The sequence below is a fragment of the Panthera onca genome, chromosome B2, assembly GCF_046562875.1.
Source record: "Panthera onca isolate mPanOnc1 chromosome B2, mPanOnc1 haplotype 2, whole genome shotgun sequence".
Classification (NCBI taxonomy): domain Eukaryota; kingdom Metazoa; phylum Chordata; class Mammalia; order Carnivora; family Felidae; genus Panthera; species Panthera onca.
Window position 1 is genome coordinate 91,332,195 of NC_138343.1, and position 22,455 is coordinate 91,354,649.

Below are 22,455 nucleotides of genomic sequence, written 5' to 3' on the forward strand. Positions count from 1 at the left end.
ATGATCTTACCGTTCATGAGCTGGAGCCCTCCATCAGACTGTGTGCTGACAGTGCGGAGTCTGCTTGGGATTCTTTTTCCTTCTATCTCTCTCTCTGCCCCAGCTGCACTCTCTTTCTCTCAACAAAAATAAAGAAACTTAGAATAATTAAAAAATGTGTTCTTACTTGGAAAGGAGGTCATTCGTGATGAATGAATTTTTTGGATTACATATTTACTACTTTTTTTTTACACAAATAAGATTTTTTATTTGTCACCATTAAATGTCTGAATTGTAAAAGATTCTTGGACTGGTGGCTCATATCCATCAGCTCGTTCAACTTTAGCACCGGTCTCATCCCCAGTAGCTTTTCCAGAACTACTACCTTCACCATGAAGCCCCATGAGCTTTCTCAGTTCAAACGGGCTTCTTCAGCATTTTTACTTTTCTAATGAAGACATCATGAAGTGGATAAATAGACTGACAAGCCTTCTCTATGTCTTTTCCGATGCTGTCTGGAATCAATTTATTGGCAACTTCTTTCAAGCCATTTGTCTGCACCTCTTGGGTCATAATTTTCATCATCTCTTTCCGAATTTGGTGGATCTGTTGGTGCTGAGCATAAGAGGTCTTCCGAATCTGATTGTTGCATTTTTTAGTAAAGCTGACACAAAAGAGAGGAAGCAAATACCCATCGGTAGCCTTGACATCAACGTGAGCTTTAATCATGGTCTGCTGTTTTTTGACCATGGAGCACATTTTGTCCCCGGGTAAGATCCATGCCATGGAAATTAGGCAGTTTTTGCCCTGAACATCTTCAGTAATTAGCTTGAATTTCCTAAATGCAATTTCATTATTCTGCAGATTAGCAAGGCTTACTTCAAACACATGACCCTTAAGGCCATCAGATGCGATTTTGGTTCCTTGAGTTCTCGTGACTAGTGTTTTTCCAGTATTTCTTATATCAGACATTGCTGGTGCTTTTACATCATACCAATCTTTCTTTGAAAATGGATCAACCACTTTCTTCTTGGCTCCCTTTTTGCCGCCATTCGTAAGGAGCTTGTTCTTGCCTACTGCCATGGTGCTGCTCAGGGAGCGAAAAGGGGTATATTTACTAATTTTCTGCAATGTTGTTTTGATTGCATTGTTCAATTAGTAAATGTATTACCATTTTGCATGCATTACATTAACCTAGCGGCTAATCTCAGTGATGGAAAAAATAATAAAGTCATACAATATATATTAAGTTATCTAATGAGCTATGTGCAAATTATGCATTCAAATGGAGTTTGGAAATTATCATTAGAAGTCATTTAATATAGAAAGTATACTGTGGAGGCAAATATTCCAATAATCTGACTCTCTAGTTTGTATGCTGGGTATTGATCTTGGCAAAAGCACTCTTGCCATCAGTTTCTTCATTTGTAAAATAGAAATAATAATATTATGGACTTATGGCTATAATGAGAAATAAATAAGTTTATCCAAGGGAAGCACCCAGAACAGTGTCTGGTACAAAGTATAGGTGCTGGAAAATATTAGATAGTTCTATTATTTAGTGTATAGATCTTAACAAATCATCAATATTTTGAGAGTTTTAAATTAAAAAAAAACCATTTATTTATAAATCAAAAACTGAATGAAATCAAAATATTAATTCAATAGATTTAATGTATTGTACCCACATGCTTCTTTTGATTCACATTCTACCAGTCCCAAATTCTCAGGCAGTCCCATTTTCTGCAGAGGAATATGGTATGTTCTTGTCAAATCTCTAACCTTCTGCCCATGGGTTAGGAAACTGAGGATTTGTTACCACCATACCTGAAACTCATAGGAGAATTTCCCTGTCTTATAATTTTTTCTTTCAAGTTCAGTTTCCTTTGGCTTTGACAGTTGACCAGAGCAATCCATTTACATTCTGTTCAGTATGGAAGTCATTTTACTTGTTTTCTGCTATGTACCCGATGATGTTTGGTCTTTTTGATGCAAATTTAAGTAATTATCATGCCATATAAGTTGCTTAACTCTAGTTCAGAAGATAAATGTGTATATATGTGTATGTGTGTATATATGTGTATATGTATATAATATATATATATATATTATATACATATATATATTATATTATATATTCATTCCAAGGTAAAAGGGGCATTTAAATTGTCATCCATGGAAATGTTTTATCTAACTTAGAAGACTAGCATGCCTCTAAGAGTAGAGAGGAGGGGCGCCTGGGTAACTCAGTCGGTTGAGTGTCCAACTTCAGCTCAGGTCATGATCTCACGGTTCATGAGTTTGAGCCCCGCATTGGGCTCTGTGCTGACAGCTCAGAGCCTGGAGCCTGCTTCGGATTCTGTGTCCCATCCCCTCTCCTCTGCCCCACCCCTGCTTGTGCTCTGTCTCTCTCTGTCTTTCTAAAATGAATAAACAAAAAAAATTAAAAAAAGAAGAGTAGAGAGGAAAAATGGGTATAATAGTCACAGGGGTGGAAGAAGACTGTATTTGTCACATTTGTAGTATTCTCTGTGCCCCTGGAGAATAAATTTTATATGTGATCACATAGTACTAAAAATTAGGATCCTTACTGTCCTTTACCTCATGGCAAGCCTAAATATCTAGCTTTGATTTTAGTTACAAATTAATTTCTGTTTCCTATGTGTTTGATCTAATTCCATTTCAAACTCCAGTACATGTAGATTTTCTACAAATGCTCTTATGGTGTAGAAAGCAACATAAAATAATGGGGAAAGTATGTATTTTGGAATTTAGAAAACCTGAGTTCTTAGCTGAGTCCCTTCTTAGCTTTTATCTCTTAGCTATGTGACCTCTCTGAAAAATGACTATTAATAAAATAAGCTAGTAAAATAGTCCTAATATAATAGTTCTACTAGTAATTAAAATACCCTAACTAGTAAAATAGTCTACATATTAAAATAGTTCTAATAAAACTCCATTGAAGTATATGAAAAGATGTTCAATATCATATGTCCTTAGGGAATTTTGAATTAAAGCAGCAGTGAAAAACCAATACATACCTATTAGAATGGCCAAAAGCCAGAGCACTGGATATTGAAGAAATGGGCAAAAGATATGAAAAGACATTTCCAGAAAGAAGATATCCAGATGACTAACAGACACATGAAAAAATGCTCAACATCACTCATTGTCGGGAAAATACAAATCAAAACCACAATGAGATACCACCTCACACCTGTCAGAATGGCTAAAATGAACAACTCAGGCAACGTTAGAAGTTGGCGAGGATGAGAAGAAAGAGGAACCCTTTTGAACTATTGGTGGGAATGCAAACTGGTGCAGCCACTCTGGTAAACAGTTTGGAGTTTCCTTAAAAAATTAAAAATAGAACTACCCAATGGCTCAGCAATTGCACTTAGTAGGTATTTATCCAAAGATACAGGAGTGCTGATTCGAACTGGCACATGCACCCCGATGTTTACAGCAGCACTGTTGACAATAGCCAAAGTATGGATAGAACCCAAATGTCCATCAACTGATAAATATAATGGAATATCACTCGGCAATCAAAAAGAATGAAATCTTGCCATTTGCAACAACGTGGGTGGAACTAGAGTATATCATGCTAAGCTAAATAGGTCAGAAAAAGATAAATATCATATGATTTCACACGTGGAATTTAAGAAACAAAACAGAAGAACATAGGGGAAGGGAAGCAAAAAAAGATAAAAACAGAGAAGAAGACAAACCTTAAGATTCTCTTAAATACACAGAACAAACTGAGGGTTGCTGGCAGGGTGTTGGGTGGGGAAATGGGCTAAAAGGGCAAGGGGCATTAAGGAGGACCTTGTTGGGATGAGCACTGGGTGTTATATGTAAATGATGAATCACTAAAATCTATTCCTGAAATCATTATTACACTATATGTTAACTAACTTGGATTTACATTAAAAATAAATAAATAAATGAATGTTGTATTTTATGCTCAGTAGCTTGCCTTTATAATTTTAATGGTGTCTTTCACAAAGCAAAAAAAAATGTAATTGTTATAAAGTCCAATTTTCACTTTTTTTCTTCTATGATTGTGCATTTTTCGTCAGGTCTAAAGATTTTCTCTTATGCTTTTTAAAATAATTGTTTTTAATGTTTATTTATTTTTGAGAGAGATAGAGCATGAGAGGGGAAGGGCCAGAGAGAGAAGGAGACACAGAATCTGAAGCAGACTCCAGGCTCCAGGCTCCGAGCTGTCAGCACAGAGCCAGATGTGGGGCTCAAACTCATAGACTGCGAGATCATGACCTGAGCCAAGTTGGATGCTTAACTGACTGAGCCTCCCAGGCGCCACTCTCCTATGCTTTTATTTTCTAAAAGTTTAATGGCTTTTATATTTAAATATTCAAAATTTTATTTATAGTGGAGATATATATATATATATATATATATATAGAGAGAGAGAGAGAGAGAGAGAGAGAGAGAGAGAGAGCGCGTGCTGAAGGAGAAGCAGTGTTATCAAGATGTGGGTCCAATAAAGCAAAAAGTTGAAGGGAATTCCAAAAATTAGTTACAAATGTGGAACAATGTGCTGATCTCTAAGCAAGAGTTCTTTAGCACAGAGTTCAGTGTGTAGGAGTGTCAGAAGGACAGCACACTGGTCAGGTTGGAGTGTGTATGAAATAGTACAGGGATAAGCCAGGTCAACAGTGATGGGAAGAAAAATGGAATTAGTCTTGTTTCTGAGATGAGTGTGGACAAGAGGACACATTACTATCATATCTAAAATGTCCTTAGGTGTGATGACCCTCATGGGATGAGTATTGTTCTCCCAGGGTTGGGAGGAGGGTGGTCATCTTTCTAGATGGACTGGCATGGCAGCCTTTTTAGTTTTTCCACTTTGCAGTGTCTTTGCAGTTTCTGAGAGCACCACTTTGCAGTTTCTGAGAGCACCTTCTAGAGGCTTTACCCATAGTCAAATAGAAATAAGTAGTACTGCCAACTGCACTCTGGATACCAGATATCTGGATACAGATACATGTTCCACCTGCCCCCACGAAAGTATGCTAATGCATGGATTCTCTTAGTACTTAATTAAACATGTGAATTTTTAACAGGGCCTGTTATTCAGAGCCTTACAGGATTTGGCTCCTCATTCTTTCTACATTTCTGACCTTGTTCAACTAATTCCCTCACTTACTGGATGTGATTCCTGTCACACTGATGGCTGTAGTCCTCTTTCTGGAACACTCCAGTGTCATATTGGCCTTAAGGCTTTTACTTGCTGTATCCTTGACCTGAAGTTCTCTTCTGTCAGATTTTCAAATGACTAGATTCTTTTTCATCTTTTAGTTTCTACTTCATCTCTCATCTCCTCATCAAAGACTTCCAGACATATTTCTCAATTTTGTCTTGTTTTCTCTTATCTTGCCAAGTACCTTGAGGTTGTTCTGTATCCTATTCCCCTATTTTATGTTTTTATGCCATTTATCAGTATCAGAAATTATGTGTTATACTTGTTTAGGCATTTATTATTTATTTCCTCAAATATATCATGAACTTTATGACTCAGAAATTTCTCTTTCATATAGAGGAGGGCTGGCTCATAGTAGACGCTTCATAAAATATTGTTGGATGAATGTATAAACACTTGACAAGTGTTTCTTTTTCTATATTCCAAAGTAAGCTACTATTTCTTTTTCTATAAATAAATATAGTGGTTATGATTTTCTTGGTTGTTTGGACAAACTGTGGTAATATTTAAAAGTCCATACTACAGTTTTTAACACATAGTAGGCAATTAGGCAGTAGTTTGTTTTTTTTTTCATTTTTCCATCAATATATCCCACTGAAATAGCACAGTAGATATTGACTAAATGATATAATTCAAACTGGGGTATTGTAATCATGTGAAATTATATCTTACGTATTACATATTTTATGGCATATATCGCATTATATACTATCCCTTATATATGACATAAGATACATGATATGGGATATGTGACATATTATATTTTTATTAGATAGTAATGATGAAATTATTATAGTTAAATATTCTCCTTTGAAGCACAAATATTCCAAAAGTAATCTGCCTTCTTAGGTTTTCAAACTATGTTAATTACAATTAGGAAAAAATAAAATTGTCTGTATTTCTAAATTAATGTGAAATATTCTATCTTCTAAGGAAAGCTTTAATTCTGATAGTTTCATGATTAACTATTATTTCCTACCTTCATGTTTACTGTTTCCAGGAAGAACCCTATGTCTTGTTTAAGAAGTCTGACAAACCTCTCTATGGGAATGATCGATTTGAGGGCTATTGTATTGACCTCCTCAGAGAGTTATCTACAATCCTTGGCTTTACATATGAAATTAGGCTTGTGGAGGATGGGAAATATGGAGCCCAAGATGATGCCAATGGACAATGGAATGGAATGGTCCGTGAACTGATTGATCACGTAAGCCTTTTTTCTCATTTTTATCATTACCTTTGGTAGATGGCTAAAATATTTACTTTTTAAAAGGTTTTTGATGGTCAAGGGTTAATAATGGCAAAGAGCGGTAATATATTTCAAGTATGTATTTCCTTAAATAATTATTTTCAAAGTATGTCTTATTTTTGCCCTTAAATATAAACAATCTAAGAGGGATGTATGGTTCTATTAGAGAGAGTCGTCTGTTTTAAATTCACTAGTATTTAGTGATTTAATATCTTGAAATATTTAGTCCTAATTTGCAAATTATAATGTGGTTTCCCAACAATTTATTTCTTTTTCACTTTTATAATACTGACTTCATAATCAATAGAAGGAATGATGATGCGAACTCTAAATTTTATGATGAAAATTTTCTGGATTAGGGTAGGTTACTTCTTATCTTTAGAGATGAGAGAAATCTATATGCAAAAAGAATAGAATAAAGATACTGTGTAAAATAAAGTATTTTAAGTGTATTAATTTGGCGATAGACATTTTATTTAGTTAGTTAGTTAGTTAGTTGAATAAAGCCAGACATTCCTTCTTTGGTCAAGAAAGCATTATTTCATAATTTCTTAGTTGGCCAGTGTCGATTAATTCATCTCATTAATTAATCTCATTAATTCATCTCATTATTTTTTAAAAATAATAGTAATATTACATTTGGCTTTGTGTTTTGTAACATTTAAGTTTATTTTGACATTTTCCATAATATTAAGGCATGTAATTATTGCCAAATATCTACAAAGTAACAAAATATATTTTGCTTTTAAAAAACCATGAAAACTGTACCCTAAATTAAAGTCCTTACTAATGGAAGTAGCAAAAATAGGCAGTTTCACAACATTTTGAAGATATTTCATTGCTATTAATTATAAAGTTTATTATCAAGAGTAAAGGAATAAGGGAGATCTGTCTCTATCTCTATCTATCTATCTATCTATCTATCTATCTATCTATCATCTATCTATCAGGGGATGTTAGGGTTTGGTTAGAAGCAGAATAACAAAACAAATAAACAATTATCATTAAACTTATTTTTCTTTAATCTTCAACATATTAATTATTTGAAATTTACTCAATAAGGTCCTGAGGTTCTAGGCTTAATCAGTTATTTCTAAAAACTTATGCATAAATGGCCCATTTATATTTTACTTTGTAAAATCTATTAAAGATGATGAAAATGTATATGATTTGGAATCAGATATGAAACCTTAAACTTTATGTTCACTTATATTACTGTAGCAGCAACCATCAGAAATCTAATTCAAGCTGGTTTAAGCAAAAATGTTAACTTGTTTGTTTGCATCTTTGTAAAGTCCAGAGGTAGTGTGGCTGGATTTAGAATATCAAGATTTAGTTTACCTGGTATTTTGCCTCAATGTAGTCTTTGTTTCTCTGTATTTGTTTTACTCTTAGACATGTGCCTCTGAACAGATGGCAAGAACAATTGCTACCAACAGTTCTAGATCAACCATCCAAGTAGAAGTAAAACACCTGGACCCTATAATTCAATCAAGGGACCCCAAATTTGGTTTCATTGGCCAGACCAAGGTCATAAACTAGATTCTGAACCAATTATCCCATTTAGAAGGAAGTGCTATTCTTGGGGTGCCTGGGTGGCTCAGTTGTTTATGCATCCGACTCTTGGTTTTGGCACAGGTCATGATCTCATGGTGTGTGAGTTCGAGCCACACATCAGGCTCCATGCTGACAGTGTGGTGCCTGCTTGGGATTCTCTCTCTCCCTCTCTCTCTGTCCTTCCCCTGCTGTCTCTCTCTCTCTCTCTCTCTCTCTCTCTCTCTCTCTCTCAAAAATAAATAAACTTAAAAATATTTTTTTAAAAAAGGAAGGAAGTGCTATTCTCACTGGATAGCTTGGAGGCAATATATTCACACAAGAAATTGGGAGGTGAGGGTGAATCCCTTTTAAAACCACATAGATTTAGATTTGAGGAACTGTGAATTTTTAAAGGAAAATTAGAAGTTTATACAGGAAGAGTGTAAAATGGATTTTGCACATACCAATACAAATGTATATCCAGCATCAAACCTTTGCATACATAGCCCATTTTTTTTTCAAAGAAATTAAAAGTAGAAAATGAAGGTTAGGAAATAATGATTTAGATCTATGGCATAAAAGAGGATGGCACCCAAAATGAAGGAATAGTAAGGGGGATTCTATCAGTTGATATTTGTTTCTCAAGAAAATTATTTGTAGTATTGGATTGAGACCACTGATGAGGGCTTCAAGTTACTGAATCATTTTATTCTTCTTAGTGCCATAACTTTCACTTCACCTTTTATTTTTCCTTTAGTAGAGTACTATTCTGTCCTAGTATCCACTTTCTTGGTGCCTTCCTCATGTTTCATATTGCCAACCAAGCCTTGGTTATTAATATTTAGCATGAGTCATATTAAACTAGAATGATGATTATAGTCAATATATTTTTCTTTGTACAACCTCACCCTGGTTTGCATATTTATGAATATGCTAATTTCAACACAAAGTAGTAACTCTTCCTGATAATCAGATAAATATCCTAAACTTCTTGCTCTCCTTGCTTTCTTTGGATAAGCTTATCTTCTCTCATAGCTTGATTACCATGCTCAAACTGAAATTTCACTATTCTGCATCTTTAGGCATGAGCCTTAGATGCATATATCAACCTACCTCTGTTATATTTTTTGCTTAAATATTTCATAAACATCTCAAAGATAGAATATTCAAGACTGAATTTATTGTTTATATTTCTTAAACCTTTTCTTTCTGAAGAATTTCTTATATCAGTACATGGAGCAATGATTCAATAGGTTCCCTAAGCCAAAATTTAGTAGTGATTTTTCGATTATTTCTCACTCCATCATGTTTTATTGAGTGTGGTCCTTAAATAATTTTTTTAATGATTATTTATTTTTGAGAGAGACAGAGACAGAGAGTGAATGGGGGAGGGACAGAGAGAGAGGGAGACACAGAATCTGAAGCAGGCTCCAGGCTCTGACCTTGTCAGCACAGAGAAGGACACGGGGCTCAAACTCACAAACCATGAGGTCATGACCTGAGCGAAAGTCAGATACTTAACTGACTGAGCCACCCAGAGCCCCTGTCCTTAAATAATTTTGAAACCTGCTCACTTATCTCCATCTCCACTGTTACCTGGAATAACATCTATCTATCTATCTATCTATCTATCTATCTATCTATCTATATCATTCAACTAGGATGTTGTTTCAGAAGAAGAAATCTGATCATGCTTTTCTCTTGCATAAAATCTATCAGTAGTTTCCATTGTCCTAACAATATAGCACCAACTATATAATATATTTATAATACTTCCACACTTGGTTGTTGTATATCTGTTATGGAAATCTTCTTTTTACCCTCCAGATGTACTCTCAGATCTTCTCCACCATGCTTTCTGTATTGGGAGGTTGTCTTACATGGAGTAAATCAACAGGGCTCCCAGTAAGAGATCCAAGGGAAGGAGGAGAGTGAGGTCAGAATATTTATTTCCCTCCTTGCTCCCTGAGATGTTGGCTTGAGCTGGCTGTGTGCCTACAAGGAATGCCAGTTTCTTATTATGAGGCCTGATCTATACAAATCTATCTCCTGTTCTCAGTTCCAATTTACACCCTACATAGGTTGGTTTCTTCAGATCTCAGGATGGTTATAGCTTAGGTGCTATTAGCCTTGGGTTCCTGCACCATCCCTTAAAACTTCTCAACACCAGTGGTCCTTGAAATATGTTCCACACACCTGTAGATCAATTTCACTTGCAAACTTGTTAGAAATGCAAATTTTCAGGCCCTAACCTAGAACTACTAGATCTATAACTCTGGGATGGAGCCCAGCAATCTTTCTTTCAGCAAGCCCTAATGGTGATTCTGATGTTCGCTGAAATTTGAGAATCAATATTCTACCCTCCACCCGGACTTGTGTAATTAATTTTTCTCTTTGTAAACAGATCCTATTCAGTTATCATTTGAGTGTGCCATCTGTTTTCTGTTGAGAAGCTAACTGGTACACCTCTCTATATTTCATCTATTTTGTCCTCTCCAACCAAACCCAGGTGGACTTTTTTCGGCCTTGTTCTCTTTTAAAGCTTTTAGGCTAGTTCTCTGACTGTACCACTCTCTTCAACCTCCACCCAAATCACCTCATCTGAATTACTTCTACTTAACTTCAGATATACTTGTCCAGTGATGCTTCCCTACCCCACCCCAGGAAGCCCACCTGCTATGAGCTTCCACACTACCCTTCTTGCATAACATCTGTCACACTTTAATTACCAGCTTAATATTTGTCATATTTATTTGTATGTATGTTGTATGGTAGTTAAGAAATCAATCAAGACTATTTCAGGTACAAGTGTCAGAAACATGGCTAAAAATAGCTTACACAGATATACTTTAAAAAATATCTCATATTACTAAAAAAGTCCTATGGTGGTTCTCATTTCAAGTATAATTGGATTCAGGGTCTTAAAGTATGTCATTAATGTCTGACACCTCCTTTGCTGCCTTTTTGTCTCTTGGCTTTACTCTCCTCTGTAGTTTTTATTCTTAAGTACTTTCTTTCCATATGGTGACAAAGGCGACCCAAGGTGGCTCTAGACCAATGGTTATCAACTGGAAGGATAACCCAAGAGTCTTTTCCCAAGAGACTTTTGGCCATGTTGAGAGACATTATTTATTGTCTTGACTTAAGGAGGTGGGGGAGATGTTGCTACCGGCATCTGAGGATAGAGGCCAGTGGTGCTAACCTCTAAACAATGTGCAAGATAGCCCCTCCCCTCCAAAAAAAATTATTTGCTCCAAATATCAGTCTTACTGAAGTTAAGAAACTTTGTTCTAGGCTTACCTGGTTCTTAGGGATCTCCTTTTGAAAGAGATAGAGGTCTTCTTTTGCCAAAGTTTCAGCAAAATCCATGGTGAGGGATTGGGGTAGATGGAGGGGTATCGGCTGGATTAAGTTGGACCATGTGCTCATCTGTGAAGTAATCCAAAAAGCTACGATTGGGAAGGCAGTAGTTGGAATAGCCAGACCTGGGTTATGTGTCCATACCATACCCTTATTTATTGGATAGAATCTGAATTATGCCACTTATTTGTATATGAACTTGGATGCAGAGGCAACTAATATTTATTTTATACCAACTATGTGCCAGTCCATTTTTTAGCATTTTGTTGTTGTTGTTGTTGTTGCTGTTGTTTGTTTGTTTTAGGTTTGACTAGGTTAAGTAGAATGGAGATAGCTATCAAGAGGTTATATTTATGCAAGTATTGTGAGGAAGAAATACAATTAAAAATAAAATCTCTTTCCAACCCCAAAAATCTTTCCATAAAGGTAGATGAAAAATAAAATAATTTTATTAATGAATAGGCATTAAATCAGAATGAGATGCACATCACAGTCAATTCACTAAGAGATTACAAAGGCAGAAAGCAATCTCACCCTTTTTTATAGTCAGGAAGGCACAACCCATTGTATACATGTTCTCAAGATAAATAATAACTGGTCCTCAAGTAAGAAGGCTTGAAAGCACCATTTATCACACATAGTTCCTCCTAGATTTATTTGGAAACTGGGGTGACCATCTGTGTTAGCTAATTGGTTTTATTCCATAGAAAAATACACTTCCCAGGTCTTTATGAGAAAGGTGGTTTTTAGGCTCCCACCCACCTAAGTTAGGCTTCTACTTTCCCATGGAAATTTGGAAATAGGGTGTTATCTTCCCTGGTGATTACATTTCAAAGAGATACTTCCCAGATCCTTGAGAAAGGCATTGGTGAGTCATAAAGATGACAAGAGGCTTAATTGGCCTTTTAATATATATTTAAGATAAATAAATAAATATATATTTGTATATATATAAAATCTTATGGCTAATGTGTGTGTGTGTGTGTGTGTGTGTGTGTGTGTGTGTGTGTGTATAAAAGAGAGAAAGAAGTTACAAGTTTTCTAAAGTAAATGTTCTAGGAAAAGGGGAAGCGATTGATTCCTTTATTTTCAACAAGGAGAACTGAGCCTCCTGGGTTTAATTTGTATTTTCCCTTACAGTTGCAGGTCTTGTTATTCTAGTAAAGCTGGTTTTAGCACCTTCTCCCTCTGTCCTTTTGAGGGTTTGGTATGATCTCTCAAATCTATTATGATCTAACCAGGGATGAATCTTGGTGATGCAATATGAAGATACAACCCCAGAAAGATATTAAGAGAAAGTGGCTCCCTGAGGCAGTTAGTCCTTGAAAAGTGACAAGCCTTCCTGCTGAAAGCACCTTTCTCTTCCATCATCTCTATAGCAGGGCTGTACAACATGGGGTACTAGTAAGTCCTTGGTAAGACAGATGTGGAATAAAATCCTAATTCTTCTGCTGTGTAGTTTGATGTTTTATGCACATTGCCTTAAACTCTTTGAGTCTTAGTTTTTGCAAAAGTAATAGAAATAATATCATATTAATCATTAGGAAGATATATATAAATTCTCTAATGCAGTACCTGACTTATAGTAGATAAGCATTAGAGGTACAACTAATAAGTACAAAATTTGCATTATTCTTTCTACTATATTGTTAATGAGTATTCTTATTGAGGACTAAGAAGTAAAAAGTAGAGACACTATTACAGTGTAAAAAATGTAGGAATTATAGTTGCTACTGATATTAATTTTGAATCAGAGTCAGTAATATTGGCATTAAGTTTTAATAGTAAAATTTATTAATTTGAACATTGGTATTCAAATATCTTATTACTTTTCTACCTAACTGATCTATGTCTTGGTGGTTTTATATTAGAATTAAACATGGGGAAGAACTAATAGACAGTCAAATTCAGTGTGAGATTAGCAATAGGCAAGATAAGTGGGGGAGGATGATGTTTCGGCAAAGTAGGGACATCCGATTAAAAAATTACTATTTAATATTTTTTTAAAGATAAAGTAATCATTATAAGAAAAGTCAAAACATGTTTGGACCTCCCTGTATTTATTTTATGGTTTGAGTGTGTCAAGTTTGAATTCTATTAAAACTGAAAGTGAAGGGATATATTTTCCTTGCTTAAATCCTTTGAAATCTCAACCTACCACTTCTTAAATACACTTTTAAAGGTTTTTTTTCTTAATGTTTATTTATTTTTGAGAGAGAGAGTGCACACGAGAGAGGGAATATTTATCGAAATAATGACACAAATGTTCAACTGTGTTCCACAACAAATGTCAAACTCAAGCACCCTACTTGAGAGAGACAGAGAGAGAGAGAGAGAGAGAGAGAGAGCAGGGAAGGAGCGGAGAGAGAGGGACAGAGGATCTGAAGCAGGCTCTGGGCTGAAAGCCCAGAGCCTGATGCAGGGCTTTAACTCAGGAACCATGAGATCATGACCTGAGCCTAAGTCAGATGCTTAACTGATTGAGCTACCCAGGTGCCCCTCTGAAATACATGTTTAAACTAAAAATTGCTCAGAAACAAATAATTTGGTAAATTTTAAAAAAATGTTAATGGTATATGCCCTACCACAGAGGAAGTAGAGCAGCAATCTAGGCAGTTTTCCCTTTATGTAGGTAACCTGCTTAAAAAAATTAATGTTTATTTATTTTTGAGAGAGAGAGAGAGAGAGAGCGTGTGAGTGTAAGTGGGGGAGAGGCAAAGAGAGAGGGAGACACAGAATCTGAAACAGGCTCCAGGCTCTGAGCTGTCAGCACAGAGCTCAACGTGGGGCTCGAACTCATGAACCCGTGAGATCATGACCTGAGCCTAAGTTGGTCATATAACTTACTGATCCACCCAGGCACCCCAGATGACCTGCTTTTTTTTGGTAACATCTTAATTCTAAGAGATCTTTCCCTCAGGCTGTCTATTGAGTTATGATTAGTGTCATGGGCCATTCTATTTGAAGTTTGTTGGGCAGCTATAAAAGTTGATTTAAAAAAAAAATTACCGTTTATTTATTTTTGAGACAGAGAGAGACAGAGCATGAACGGGGGAGGGTCAGAGAGAGAGGGAGACACAGAATCTGAAGCAGGCTCCAGGTTCCTAGCTGTCAGCACAGAGCCTGAAGCGGGGCTCGAACTCACAGACCGTGAGATCATGACCTGAGCCAAAGTCGGACGCTTAACTGACTGAGCCACCCAGGCGTCCCCAAAAGTTTATATTTTTTTGTGAGTCATCACACTAAAATCTAAATCAGGACACTATTTCGTCTTATCAATTCACTGCACTGAGGTATACTAGGTAGTATTTATTGGCTTCAAATATACTGAAAATAGTTGGGAGACACAACACAATTGCAGAAAGTGGTCAGCATTAAAGAATATTTATTGAGAAAACGACACAAATGTTCAACAGTGTTCCACAACAAATGTTAAACTCAAGCACCATGCTCTTTAGAGAAATTGCTACATATTTTCCAAATTCTTTTATTTTTATGTTGCCTTCCCAAGGCCCCAGTGAAAGTTTCTGTTCAAGGATCAAGTAAAGAAATACACAGTGACATCTTTTTCTCTTGAAAGTATAGCATTGTAACTTTTTGTATAGTATTTTATGAAGCATTTTATCAAGTTTTTCATTCTTAAAACCAAATTTAGCTATTCCGCTATTACTGGTGGGAGTCTTTGTTCTGTGAACGGAGATCTCGGTTCTAAGTTTCCCTACAGAACATTTACCTGAGGATCTGCGCTCAAATAAAGACAGCCAGGAGGAAAGCAGCAAGCACAAAGCAGTTTATTAAGGACAGTACACCCTCATGATAGTAGAGGGGGCAGGCCTGGAGAGGCCAACTGCACTGGGGTTAAGAGTGTCTTTTCTTTTTAATGTTTGCTTAGCTTATGGGTCATAGCTGGTGAGGAGTCTCTGGGGTTATTTCCAATCATTTAAGTGACTCCTCCTAATGGTCAGGATGGGTAGTTTTGGCCCTACAGGGTTCTTACTGGAACTGTCATGGCCATCTTTCCCCACTGCTGTGGGGTGGGGTGTCAAAACCCCAGTGTAAATATATTATAATGAAGCTATAGTTTACCCTGGAGCCGAGGTTGAAGAGGAGAGCACATGTTGTGCACCTGTGGCTCCTGGTCTGTCAGCCCCACGGTGTTGGAAGCCACAACGCCAGGATGTTGAAAGCTATAAGTCAGGATACTGTGCCCTTAGGTTTCTAATGGTAACGTATTTATCACCACCCTTGTCTCCAGCTCATGTTTACCTAACTGCCTACTCTATAAGCGCCTGAGTTAGTAGTGGGGAGTACACAGAACCTTGCTAACGCAACCATGTTATTAAGCTAGGCATAAATTTTACTTGTAGCTTTGGGTGGTGTATTCTTTATGGCTAATAACTCATTTACGGGCTCATGAGACTACTGTTGTGAGTATGTTATTCATAAAGCCAACTAGAGTTATTCATAAGCATGAGGGAAAACACCTAAGCTGCAATAAGCCAGCAGCACATGTTATTATGGGACTACTTAAAGGAGACAAGGGCAGTTAAATTACATTCAAATCTCTGGTGATGTTTGCCTTGGCAGTGGGAAACTTCAGCAGAATTTATACTTGTAAACATACATAAATTAATACAGTAGTATGCAAAGTCTGTGTATGTCCAGGTCAAAAATAGACCACAGACACTCCTTGTTACTTGAAATTCTTTGCCTTTTCATCCTTCCCACCGAATACACCCCAGCTTGAGGCAAATTTCAGCACACTCTTAAACCAGTGGTCTTCTGGGCCTTTCCTGACTTAGTGTCTTAATGCTGATAAAATGTTTGAGGGAATATTACACCTGCAAATCCACAATTACTTCTTACCTGGGCAAATTTGGGAATTTGGGTTCTATTTTTTATAATTATAGCTGAAAAATCAGAGGTTTTTAAAGTCATATTCTCATTCCCTTTACCTCATTAGAATTGTGTAGATTAGAGTATTAGACTATTAGAGGTGTGTGTGAAAAAAAAAAAGCAGGGGGAGCGCTATGTGGCTCAGTCGGCTGAGAGGCTGACTCTCGGTTTTGGCTCAGGTCATGATCCCAGGGTTGTGGGATTGAGCCCTACATGAGGCTTCACATTGACTGTGGAGTCTGTTTAAGATTCTCCTCTCTCCCTCTGCCTCCTCACCCCCCTCCCCAACTCTCTCTGTCTCAAAAAAAGTGTGTATGCTTTTTTCTAAGTAACATTTAAAACCTAGATCTTTTAGAGGTGCCAACTACTTTTAGAAAGTTACGACTTCTCTGTGCGTAAAGAGACTTGTGTCTTAATATCATTAACCATTTGTTGTTGGTAAGAGAGTGTATTGGTCAATAAAAGCTTTTCCTTTTCTTCTTGATGAAGATCCTTTGTATAACTTCAGATGCGGTAGAAATTTTAAAGATAAACACAAGCTTGATCATTTGATAGATATCTTAAAAAACAGTGAGAAATTCTGTTTCAGTGTATCAAACAACTATGGCAAAGAGGGAAGTCTATTGGGATCTAATTCACTCTTATTTTACATTATTTTTAAGAAGACCCATGACGCTATGGATTTCTAGCTGCATGAATGCTTCCCAGCATGTTGTCTTAGCATTGCAATTGGTATTTAACATTATCAAACCTTTTATGATTCATAAATGAGCCTAACAGGACCTTACTATACTCTGCTTTTGCCTCCTGATTGCTCTTTTATTATATTCTAGGAAGGAAATCAAATATTTGTTTTTCAGGGAACTTAAAGAGGCTCCAGGTATTATCACAAAAAATTGAAAGACTAAGTCAAAAAACGGTTTTAAATACATGGGGATTGACTTACACTGTAGCTTTGAGTTTTGATAGTATGTTGTCTCAATTTTGCACTCTAGTGGAAGCATTCTAGTATTTTCAGGCAAAAAAATTGAAGAGTAGTAATACTATTGTCACTTTTTTAATTTTAGGAAAAATAACTAAAAAATAGATGTGCAAATTTATTTATAATTTCCCACGACCCAAAAGTGATGACTGTTAGCAGGTTTGTTTCCTTTGCTTTAAGTTTTTCTTTTAATATATGACATTGCATATGATGGTGAAGTCCCTTAGTTACCATAAAAATTCTCAATTTAGTAATTTTCCAAGTCAAGCACAAAAGATAGAATATCATTTCCCTCATTCCTCTCCAAATGTAACCACTATCTTAAGTTTGGTATTTTTCTCGTCCATTGTATGTAAATCACTCAATAGTACTCTATGATAGGAATGTGCCATTTTTATTTAACTAGTCCTCTACTGAGAGACATTGAAGTTATTTCCAGTGTTATGTTAACAAAAACCAATGCTGTTATGAAGCTCCAGTCTTATCTTATCTCCTAGAGCACCTATGTAAGACCTTCTCAAAAGGGTCTGCTGAGAAAGGAATTGTTCAGTGTTCATATACGTTTCCAATTTCATAAGATATTGAAAATACTGTTCTCCAGATTATTTTATTAATATACATTTCCACCCATAGGATAGTTTCTGTTTGTCTGCAAAATTACTAACTTGAGGTTCTCACTATTTGAATTCGGTTAATCTTCATGCAAATGAAATCTCATTGCTTTAATTTGCAATTCCCTGATTGTTAGCCTCTTTTTCCTCCCTGTACATTTATAGATGAGTTTCTCCTCTGAATTTCCCATTTGCTTCCTTTGACTTATGATTGATACATAGTAATTTGTTATATTTTCTGAATAATAATAATGTAAATATTTATCCCAGTTAGGACTTTATTTTTTAATTTGTTTAAAATGTGTGTGCCTGTGTTTTCGTATTGAAGTTTTGAAGTTTGAGTTTCTCGAATTTATTAATTTTTCCTATGGCTTGTGATGTTTTTGTGCATGTTGGAAAAATTCTTCCTTAACTGAAGCTCATGAAAATATTTTCCTATTATTTAAAAGGCTAAGATTTTTTTCTTTCAAATATAGCTCTTTTGCCCACCTACAATTTGTTTATTATGCCCACATACATGTGTTGGACTTCAACTTAAATAAAAGTCTCAATTCCTTCTGTTCCTTTCATGAAGACCCCAAATACTCTAAGCTACAACATATTTGGTAATAATTTTCCTTTCTTTGTTAAACAAACAAACAAACTTCGGAAAGCAAGTAGTTTTTACTTTTCTATTTTATTTATTTATTTTGAGACACAGACAGCATGAGTGGGGAAGGGGCAGAAAGAGGGAGAGAGAGAATCCTAAGCAGTCTCTGCCTGTCAGCACAGAGGTTGATGTGGGGCTTGAACTCATGAAACCCACAGATCATGACATGAGATCTGGCTAAAAGTCAAATACTTAATGCTTAGCTGACTAAGCCACACAGGTGTCCCACAAGTAGTTTTTACTTTTAATGAGAAATCCTGTGACTATTATCTCAGACATTAAAGGTAAGGAATTAGGGAAATTGTGACATGTTAAAAATGGCTAATCCATTCTTTATAACTGAATTTTTTTCCTCAAGATTTAAAAAGCAACATGTCACAGTCAAAATGTACTGTCTAATAATTCAGAGGCAAAGATGAGAAAGTTAATCTAGGAGTAGGATATCACAACCAGTATAATTCTGATTTGTACTGTATAAGATTCATTGGAAATTATCCTACAGTTGATACTCAACAACCATTTATTGAATGTCTGTTCTGGGAAAGACAGTGTTAATTATAGCATTAGCAATATCTCTTAAAAATAATGATTATATTTTATTTTTTAAAAAAGCAAATCAGACATATTAAGTGTTAATTTTTTTAATTACTAGTGTAATAAAGAATTTCTCCTCCTATGTAATTGCACATTAACATTGAGGTTATGTTTAGAAATACTTATTTTTTTTAACTTTTTTTCCTAGGATGTATTCTCAAGATTTTTAAAAGAATTTCTTCCCTAATCACAATCTCTTGCCAGTTCACTATTTAGTTGTAATTTATAGCAAAAAAAAAAAAAAAAAAAAAAAAAACAAAAAACAAAGAATTGTTTTATTTTGCAATTATATAATAAATTACTGAATAAATCTCTCATGGATACTACTAAGTTCTTCAAATATGATTCCTGAACTCAAGATACTTTAAGATATCAGTAAAATAAGTGTTTCAGACATAAATGTTATCAAAAAAATAGTACAAACACATAATTTGAATCTTAAGTGGAAGTAAAATGCTAAGTTGTTATTATAGAGACTCCTATAGACATACACAAATTCCTGTATGGTTCCATACCTTCTATATGTAATTTTGCCCCTTATGAAACAGTAGACAGCAAATCAGTCTCTCCCTGCCAGGCATTGAAACTTTTCCTTTACTTTTTCCCCAAGCTTAGGCAAGCCTTTAATAAATAGATAGATAAATAAATAAATAAATAAATAAATAAATAAATAAAAAATAAAGCTTCCAAAAGCTTCATAAATGAACAGAGGTAACAGATTGGAATGAGAAGGCTTGAGTTGGGAATTTGATATCTCAAACAAAGTGTTATATAAAAATGAATGTAGAAATATAAATTAAGGGAAAGAGTATTCTGGGAGAAAATTACCCACACAAGCAGCTCTAAAATCTAGAATTACATGAGTTCAATAATAAAAAGTTTGCATTTGATTCAGAGAATGAATTTACAGTGGCACTGTTGAAGCAGTGGGCTGGAAAGTTTGTTTATCTGTGGTATATGGAACATCTGTGTGTTATTAAATAATAAACACTGATTTGCATCTATTATTACTAGAAAAGCAGAATAAATGTAACTGAAAATAGATATAAACAAATGTGTTTTTTAAATGACATTTGCTTTAGAACATAAAACAAATCTAAACAGACACAAAACAAAGTCCTGAACAAAAACTGAAAAATTTTAAAAAGGAAAACCACAGCATGGATTTTCTTAATAGAAGAAATACCATTTCTTTGTTAACTATAATTGAATTTTCCTATCATGAAAGTATGTGGAGTTGGTTTTCAAAGTAAATTTGAATAATGTATATATATATAATTTCTAAAATAAGATATTCTTCATGATATCCCCTACTGGAAATATAATGCAATATTATTAATTCAGTATTTTTGTGCACAGCACAATTTTAGGCACTGAAAATTTAAACATAAACATGAATCCTAGAGTGAGAGAGGCACTTAAGTAATTTTTATGTGCTTCAGGTAATGCAATAATAGAGATATTCCCAAGACATTTTGGGAAACCTGAGGGGTATATATATCCAATCCTGTCTAGAAGGAAAAGGATCAAGAAAGTCATTAAGCTTTAATTCTAATATGACAGAATGTTTTTCCAATATGCTATTTTTAGTGTTGCTGTTAATTTAATTTCAGCATGTGGTTTTACCTGAAGGATATTATTTTATATAACATCACATGTGACTAAAGGAGTAAAATATAACTTGGTCAATATATTTAAATGTATTCAAATACACATCAATTTAAGATAAACTCTGGCTAATTCAGAAAATTTGTCAATAGAGGATTAACATAAAGTAAAAAAAAAGTTTCTAAATGTCTTTTTCTTTTTTTTTTAATTTTTTTTAACGTTTTATTTATTTTTGAGACAGAGAGAGACACAGCATGAATGGGGGAGGGGCAGAGAGAGAGGGAGACACAGAATCGGAAGCAGGCTCCAGGCTCTGAGCCATCAGCCCAGAGCCCGACGCGGGGCTCGAACCCACAGACCGCGAGATCGTGACCTGAGTTGAGGTCGGACGCTTAACCAACTGAGCCACCCAGGCGCCCCTAAATGTCTTTTTCTAATAGATTTATTTTTAGTAATTAATAACAGTTTATTGAGAATGCATTTGTCTGATAGTATACCATTACGCTAACATTAACCACTATTGTTCTATGCCAAAATCATGCATATTCATTTCTAAATACATTTTAAGTTTTCCTGGTTCCCCTACCAGGACATTCAGTTTGATAAAGATACAGTCACTGAACAAGAAGTTTTTGTTTGTTTATTTTTGCTTTTTTTTAACTATTTAATTTTGATGATATTTCTGATCAAGTTTCTTAAAAAATATTATCCAACTTGGATCATTGGAAAATGATTTTAAAGATGTATTTTAAAAAGGAAATTGTCCATGGGATTTATTCAAGTACAAATTTATTTACTTGTTTATGTGATAATATTTAGCTTGGTATTAGACAATATAAAAATCATTTCTGTCCTTAGTAGTTTCTTCTCCATGGAAGTGATTAATTTTGTTACCTGATCATACACTAGACTCTCTTTGTTCACTGTAGATTAATTTTTTAGCAATATTTAGATTAAAAAATATTCTCTCTAGTGTGACTTTCTGTTTTTCAATGGCTTCTCTCGGAGTTAGAGTATTCACTCTAGGGAAAATTACATCTCTATGACTTAACACCATGGCTAACACATAATAGATACTTCATGAGTATTAGTTAAATACATTAACTCTATTTTTTATCTATGGCAGTTTAGCCAACTCCACTTATGAAACTACTTATAAATAGGGATATACCTCAAATGAATACCCCCAATCATCATACTCTAGCTATTAACATACGTGCCTTGTCTCCCCTGTTCACATGTCAGTGTCTTGACTGAGGCAGAAATGATTTCATGTTCTTCTTGGCATCTCTCACAATACCTACCACAGGGTTTCACACATGGTGGAGATGGTCAATAGAAGTCTGTAAAATAAATAGACATAAATTATCCACCCAGCCTCTTCTATTCTCCACACTAGGGAAATGCAGTAAACTTTACATATCTGTGAGTACTCAAAAAGAAAGCTATGATATCATCACAGATTCCTTCTGAAAAAAGGTAAAATCATAGAAGATTGTAGAACTTAGAATTTTAAAGTAGAGAAATGAATCATCTCTGTGGAATAAGAGATAAAGGCATTCTGAAACACTATTCCTAATGTAGACACATAGGAAAGTCATTTTCAAAGGTTTCTTAAACAGATACTGTCAGATATATCAGACAATAAGCAATGAGACAGTGAGAGAGCACTGGAAAACACTCAGGGTAAGACGCTTAAACAAAGTGAGTGTCCTTAAATCCCCCAAAATAATAGTATAAAAAGGTCAGAATTGTCACAATTAT

The 22,455-nt window shown here is 35.0% G+C and overlaps 1 protein-coding gene and 1 pseudogene across 4 annotated transcripts in view; one reads left to right on the plus strand and one right to left on the minus strand.

Annotated features, from left to right (window-relative positions):
• Positions 1-22,455, plus strand: part of GRIK2 (glutamate ionotropic receptor kainate type subunit 2) — a 648,000-nt gene that overhangs the window by 429,404 nt on the left and 196,141 nt on the right. For all 4 annotated transcript variants that reach the window (XM_081795767.1, XM_081795769.1, XM_081795768.1 and 1 more), the window contains exon 10: positions 6,207-6,413. In XM_081795767.1, the coding sequence (XP_081651893.1) occupies positions 6,207-6,413 (207 nt within the window). The remainder of the gene's footprint in view (positions 1-6,206; positions 6,414-22,455) is intronic.
• On the minus strand, positions 238-1,081 carry LOC132667429 (small ribosomal subunit protein eS1 pseudogene; annotated as a pseudogene).